The 7,465-nt window shown below is 43.8% G+C and overlaps 1 protein-coding gene across 2 annotated transcripts in view; it reads left to right on the top strand.

Moving 5' to 3' along the window:
* The first annotated feature begins 5,916 nt into the window (after positions 1-5,916).
* SNPH (syntaphilin) overlaps positions 5,917-7,465 on the top strand; it is a 64,392-nt gene continuing 62,843 nt past the window's right edge. The window contains exon 1 of one of the 2 annotated variants that reach the window (XM_078650438.1): positions 5,917-6,007. In XM_078650438.1, coding sequence (XP_078506564.1) covers positions 5,964-6,007 — 44 coding nt within the window. In that variant the 5' untranslated portion in view covers positions 5,917-5,963. The remainder of the gene's footprint in view (positions 6,008-7,465) is intronic. The other variant, XM_078650439.1, reaches the window with a different exon arrangement.

The raw sequence follows: 7,465 nt of genomic DNA, 5'->3' as shown, positions 1-7,465 counted from the left end.
GGTTCTCAACGACGAAGTGCTAGACGACATTTTCCAGTCTTGGGGTCGTCCTTCAATAGATCTCTTCGCAGACGACGAAAACACCAAATGCCCAAGCTTCGCCTCCAGGTTCTATCGACCAGGAACGAGAGGGAATGCTCTGTTAATGGACTGGTCGGGGCAGTTTGTGTACGCCTTCCCACCCCTTCCGCTGATCCCGAAGGTGGTGAGCAAGCTGAACCACTCGTGCACAACGATGATCCTGATTGCCCCAGACTGGCCGAGACAATGGTGGTACACAGACCTACTTCACCTATCAGTGTCTCCTCACAAGAGGCTTCCATGCAGGCAGGACCTGTTGTCGAAGATGAACGGGAGGATTCACCATCCCAACCTTCCGTCACTGAACTTGGCAGCTTGGCTCCTGAGGTCATACAGTACGGCCATCTAGGGCTGCCACAGGACTGCATGGCCATTCTGAAAGAAGCACGACGCCCTTCCACTAGACATTCGTATGCATGCAAGTGGAAGAGATTCTATATGTGGTGCATGCAGAATGGTCACAATCCGGTAAAAAGTCAGGAAGAAGCAGTTCTCCCATACTTGTTGTACCTGACTAAAGCAGGTTTGAAGTTTAACTCCATTAAGGTGCATTTAGCCGCTATTACAGCTTATAGGCGATCACCTTCACAAACTTCTTTTTTTCAGCTTCCTGCAGTAAAAGATTTCCTGCAGGGTCTAAAGAAAGTGTACCCTCCTGTTCGGCCTCCTGCTCCGCCTTGGGAGCTGAACCTAGTCCTATCAAAATTGATGGGTTCACCTTTTGAGCCTATTCATAAAGCTTCTTTACAGCATATTTCCTGGAAAGCGGCTTTTTTGATAGCGATTACGTCAGCCCGTAGGGTGAGCGAAATTCAGGCCCTATGTACTAAAGAACCGTATACGGTTTTTCATCTGAACAGAGTGGTGCTTAGAACGCATCCTTCTTTCCTGCCTAAAGTGGTATCAGATTTTCATGTCAATCAGTTTATCTCTTTACCCACTTTCTTTCCTAATCCCTCTACTCCAGCTGAGAGGGCATTACACTCTCTGGACCTGAAAAGGGTTTTAAAGTTCTATCTGGACAGGTCCAAGTCTATTCGACATTCTGATCAATTGTTTGTTAACTACGGTTCGATCAGGACTGGTCATGCAGCCTCGAAACGTTCTATCTCCAGGTGGATCGTTTCGTGTATCAAGCTTGCTTACCAATTGGCACAGAAGACTTTAGGGGGTTCCCCTAAGGCGCATTCTACTAGAGGTAGAGCAGCCACGGCGGCTTACCTGCAGGATGTGCCCATGTCTGAGATTTGTAAAGCGGCGACCTGGAGGTCTGTCCATACATTTACCAGACATTACTGTCTAGATTCTGACACGAGAGCAGATACCCAGGTGGGCCAGGCCTCCCTGAGGAATCTGTTTAACAGCTAGAATTTCTTTTGGCTGTTATGATTGGTTGGGTCATGTACTTCTCATTTACCTGCAGGTGGTTGATGGGCTTGCTATTCTATTCAGTGCTTATGACTATTGATGAGGATCCCCTGGAAGAGAAGGATAAGTTACTTACCTGTAATCCTAGTTCTCTTCCAGGGGTATCCTCATCAAAGTCATAAGCAACCCACCCGCCTCCCCAGGTAAATGAGATTTGGTACTGTTTTGTTTTCAATCTTGTGGTTGAGCCCTGTCTTCAGGGTTATGCAAAGAACAACTGACCTAACTGTCACCCCTGAGGCATGATGGGAAGCCTGGAGTCATGGCTGCCTTAAAGGCACGGTGCCAGTTATTGTGAAAATGGTTTCATTTTCTATGATATTGTTTTACAATGCAGCCTGAGGGCTAACAATGTCTATTTATAAGCAATTTTCAGGATTTATGAGTGGTTTGACTCATTAAAACACAAAGTTCAAGGATTTTTTGACCTAATGTGTTTTTTGATTCCTTACTAATTGCAGTTCATGTATATGTGTTTGCATTGTTTAGCCTCAGTTTTGGGGCTGCATTGATGTGAGAAAAATGATATATGTACATACATATATGTGGAGCGAGATATATGTGTTTTATACATATATATTTTTATATTGTTTCCGGGGTCCCGCACATGGGCGGGAATATTCAGTGCTTATGACTTTGATGAGGATACCCCTGGAAGAGAACTAGGATTACAGGTAAGTAACTTATCCATACGGTCTCCTGTTCCGTCTGTTTTTTCCATCAGATCTCTGACTAGTTATTAATACAAAAACTAAATAGCGTTAGGCCCAGAGTGGATCCCTTGGGGGACACCACACAAGAATGAATTAGGCTAAGAGATTGTGTTGTACAACCTCACTAATTGTTTGCAGGTTGCTAGAAAAGAAGTGAAACCGATCTGCTTCTTTAACACTGAGTCAGTCGTCAAGGATATATAATTAGGCATTTCTTAATCTGTTGTTATCAGTAGGGTCAAACACTGATGATAAATCTAGCAAGAAAGGACACAGACATCTTTGTCTAGCATGGAGTGCAATGCTTAATTTGAGCAGGTGATGCAGGCGGCACCCAAGGTTAGTCATTTTTGGGGACAGGCACTTATTACCCTCATCAGACTTTTATCCAGAGTGAGAGTGAGGAAAATAACTCAAGTAGGAAAGAAAGAGAAAGTGGATGAAAGAAAACAGCGAGAAAGGGAGAAATCAGGGATAAAAAAGAACGTCCAGTAGTGTGATAAAGGGGCAGGGAGTGCTTGATGGTGGAAAAAAGAGGCATGAGATTGAACCAAGATTATGCAACCTTTGTATTTGGCACCTCTGATGTTTGTAGCGCCGGCTGTGGGCTTCTGAGCAAAACATTGGGCCTCTGCACTTATTGTTTTACAACTTAAGCACTGATTTGGAGTGGAAGGATTTTTGCTTTTGCTGTGTCAGTGCTACAGGCTTCCAACATTTAGAGCTCCTTTCTTTCAAATAAATGTTCATCAGAAAACAGTGGATCGTATTATCCTGATGTTACTTTTTTTATGGGGCATTTTTAGTGATAGACTTTCGCAGGTCATTGTTGTAGCTGGTTATTTATTTATGTTGTTCCTTCTTGTGGTCCTCGAAATAATTTAATGTTTGTGCTCTGCATGATCTCTTCTCAGCGTGGAGTCTATCGTTGATAATAGCTTTTGCCATATCCCTTGTCGTAGTCCTTATACTCTTCGCAATCTAGGAAAAAAGTGAATGCTCGGCTCTTCTGTCTTTAAGGCATCCTTGGGCTCCGCCTCAATGTGATTGTCCTTCCTTTCTTCCATGCATCCTCGCCCAGGATTTGGAGAGCCTTTGTTGAGGTGGTAGGAGGACATTTGGTCATCAGTAATGGTCCCAAACATGATGTCTTCTTGATTGAAAAATATGCCATCAACATAGTCACTGATGAAGGTGCTGTAGCTGGCCGAATGGTCTTCCGAGGTGATTGTGGAGTATGGCATAGGCGACGAAGCAGAGGACACAGTCACTACCTTCATCCACAATGTTGTTGTTGACTGTATGTTTAGACAACCGGGTTTTCTGAAGCCTGGGTGAACTCTGTGGCCTTTGCACTTTTGTCCCCAGATTTCTTGAGCTCCACTTTACCTCTTGTTTCTTTGGGAGGGTGGAGCGGGGAAGGTATATAGCACACTGATTTTAATTTCTCTATTATGTCCTTGCAGAGACAGTCTTGAAAAGTTCACACACTTGAGTAATGTGATTAGGATGCAGGCATTAAGTATGCTGCCTGAGAAGGACATTGGCAAACATCTTTTTAGCCCCACTTGTCTGGCAGGGACTAATCAGTGATTTTCACATGGCCAGGTATTTCAAATGTGTGGGAAATTCAACAGATAAAGAGATGCAAGTAACTTTCCCCTTGTCCAACACTCAAAGATGGGGTAAAGCGCGAACCTCTGGGCCTTGTAACTGGAAATAGTTGGAAAATGGCTGCAGCTGGGAATGGTATGAGAAATGAGAAGAAAAACTGCTTCTGGTGTGAAAGAAAGGATTCAAAATATTTCTTATCTGTAAATGCAGGTTGTTGAGTCATCTTCCCAGCGCTAGGACGCCTCAGGGTAACTATCGCGCTTTATAAATCTTCTTTCCATTCCATTCCCAGTTTTGAGAGGTTTGTGCTATAGATATTCTTCAGAAAGAGCAGACCTCTGGAGAGTTCTCTTTTACATGCCAAGCTGTAGAAAATAAATCGTGAGGTGGGGAGGTGTGTGAGGGCAGTGGAATGTACAGCCTCTCCACCTTTTTCACTCTCTGCTGAGTCATAGAATGAGGTGGATAAACTGTATATGATACAGTGCTAAATAAGTGCATTCTGTCACTCCCGTTTTTACCATCTTTTGATGATTGTCAGTCTGAAGAAGAGCATGTGAATCTAAGAACGCTCCAGGCCTCGCGAAACCATGATATCGAGCAGTGTCTTGCAAGCTGAAAGTTCTCTTACACCAAAAATGAAAAAGCAAATAATGCGCGAAACTATTAACATGGATGATGGCGAGTACCAGCTGGTGCAGGGGTCATGTGACGGAGACTGTGCAACTAGATACAACCAAAAAACCTATGGAGGCTGGAAAAGAAAAGGCACGATATATCTAGCCGATTAGCTAGTTGAGGCATAGCAATCAGCAGGGATCAAACCAGATAACTGTTCGACAGTATGGTAAGCAGAAAAAGTATCAAACAACTCTATGCCTTTAGTATGTCGAATGAGGTCGCACACTGCTCGTCCCATCAGCGTGTGACCCCGGAGCATGATGGTCGATGTAGTCGGTATCAGCGGGTGCGCTTCTACCCGAGTGTTGAGTCTTGAGGGTGTTCCCTGGTGTGCTTGCCATCCCTGGACACGTGTTTCGCGTTCATTAACGCTCATCAGCAGGGATTAGGCGTGTGCACGGGGTTGCTGCGTGGGCTGCCGAAAATATTCATAGGTCCAGATACCTCTTAAGGCGCGCAGGTGCGTTGTCTCGAGGTCGTCACCTCCACCTCTATGCCTTTAGCAGAGGAACAGAAGGGGTGGGAAATGTAATATATATTTAGCTCAAGATTGGCAGGTGAACATTATTGTGCGCATTTCAAGCTCCAGATAGGTTCTCCTTGTGGGGTTAATTGGCTTTGGTGATAAAGATATAACAGTCGCAGTGTGGTTTCAGTGTGTGTGTGTTCTAACCTCGAACCCAGGTTATAGTCCTTGGAGACTATTCTCACTTCCTGGATAGTTTGCGTGCCAAAGCGGAAGATGCCAGTGCTGTCAAAGTGTATGACTTTGCAACCTAGGAGACAAGTTGCAGGATGAAACTGGCTGGTGACACATATGAAAAGAGTTTGGGACACTGCGGGAAGTAATGGTTGAGTATTGAGAAGAAATTGGTTCTTCTTGAAATGTAGTACATCACACCATCCAGGAAGGAGTGTTGATTAGATTTGGAGATCACCTTTAACATTACAGACGTTTCCTCAAGAAATGAAGCATAATGATCACCAAGGAGAGATAGATTAGGGAATGTCACTCTGAGCTTGTGTGAGAGGAGTTTCAATATTATGCTAATTACCAAATAGGAGGGTAACAAAAATCCCTTACATGACTTGATGTGCAACTAGGGCATTTTTCACAATGGAGAGAGTTCCACTATAACTTTTCACCTTTGTGAATGTTGTGTATGACAAACTCTTATGTAGACAAAAGTAAGTTTGCAGAGTTTGAAGGAGGTTGTGATTTAAACCTAGTCTAAGGCATTAATAATGAGCCTGTTGCTGAATGAGTGAAGTGAAGATTTTCAGTCGGGTGGTAAGAGAAGGGTGTTTACGCAGTAGGGTCTGTGACCGAGAACAGATTAGTGAATCAAGTAATATATATGTGTTTTTTCCCATCCCATCCCTTTGTTTCTTCCCGATCTAGACCTTCAACCTGCTGGTGCCGGAAACCAGCATCGTCACGGTGTAATGTCGCTTCCCGGAAGTCGAAGGCCTTCCACTGGATCCCGAAGGTAAGCTCAGAGGTCAGAGATTGATTTGGGAAGGGGACAGTCTTGTATCTGACGTGTGGCTGAGACGAAGGAGTTTTATTGGGGAGTACGAGTGTAGGCATCTTTGTGCATTTATTTTGGTTGGAGTTTATATCAAACCTATGCCATAGCTTAAGGCCCAGGCAGCTAATGACCCTGTCCTTGTTTTGGGCTGGGTGAAAGAAGAGCCTTGTGCTTTTCATTCTGTTGTTGGCGGGGGTGGGGCTAAAGTATGTGCCTATTTGCAGTTTTTCCTCTTCTGTAAGGGTGCACGTGTGTTCTTCTGATAGTAGCAGCTTATTTCTCATTTATTTAGCACAAGACTTTGTGTAATTAGAGGCATGACACTTTCAGAGTCCTTGTTACAGATTTTATACTTTCTCTGATATTAGTAAAATCTCTTCAATACTAGCCCCCGTGGGACCTCGTTCGTGACTCTTGTTCGTAAATATCCAGTGCTTAATTTGTTGTTTTTTTAAATGTGCCAGGGCTGTCCGAAGGTCACTGCAGCTTGTACCACCTTTGCCCCTGCCTGCACTACCAATAACAGTACCAACTACTAAATGCCATACTCTAACGAGTGTGAGAGTTCTGTCTGTTCCAGTCCCCCAAAGCTGTACGAATGGCTTGGGTGGCAGATATTAGCCATTTTAATGTATATTGAATTAAAAAACAGCTGTTGTTGTGCTCATCAATAAATTACACAAACAGCGCCAGCATGTGGCGCCGAGCACCGGAAACAACTGGCTCAAATTAAGCACTGTAGATATTGCTCCATTACAGGAAAGTGGGAATGTGAAAATGCGGAAAGTAGTGGTAAAGGTGTGTGAATACACACTGACCTGTTTTGGCAGTTCGAATCTGGGCCAAATCTAAGGTGACTACTGAAATTGGTGTTCAATCACTAAGTGTTAAATGATGCCCATTATAGCAAAGTTTCTGTTCACTTAGTGGATTCTGATAAGTCAATCCTTCAAAAAGCATTATTTTATTTATTCAACTTGTGATCTGGTTTGCCAGTGTGCATGTGGGGAAGAGAGGATTCAAATAATATCCAGCCTGGGTGTTGTCTTTTGTAAGTCAGTGTGTGGTGTGTCTGTCATTAATCAGACTCAAATCGGTTCTGGATAGTCAAAGGCATCTCTAAAATAATATATTAGGTAGTCGTTTCCTGGATTGAGGGTTTGAGATGATTTAGTGTTGGATTCAAAGCATTGCAAAGTGTTCGCCTTTGTACTTGTGGGCTTGAAATGCTTTAGCTGTTTGAACTGTTGTAGTTTGATCATGTTAGTGCTTGCTGATTTGTAATCTCTGGCATGCACATTGTTGAGCTTTGTAGACAGCATGGACCTCTGTTTTAGGGGGCCTTCTGCCTGATGCACAATATTTGGGATTTGACCTGCCCTCTGCTAGAAGTCAAAGGAGGGTTTTTAGTACTGG

The sequence above is a fragment of the Lissotriton helveticus genome, chromosome 7, assembly GCF_964261635.1.
Source record: "Lissotriton helveticus chromosome 7, aLisHel1.1, whole genome shotgun sequence".
In the NCBI taxonomy this organism is placed as follows: Eukaryota; Metazoa; Chordata; class Amphibia; order Caudata; family Salamandridae; genus Lissotriton; species Lissotriton helveticus.
This window is presented reverse-complemented; position numbering and strand designations above follow the sequence as displayed.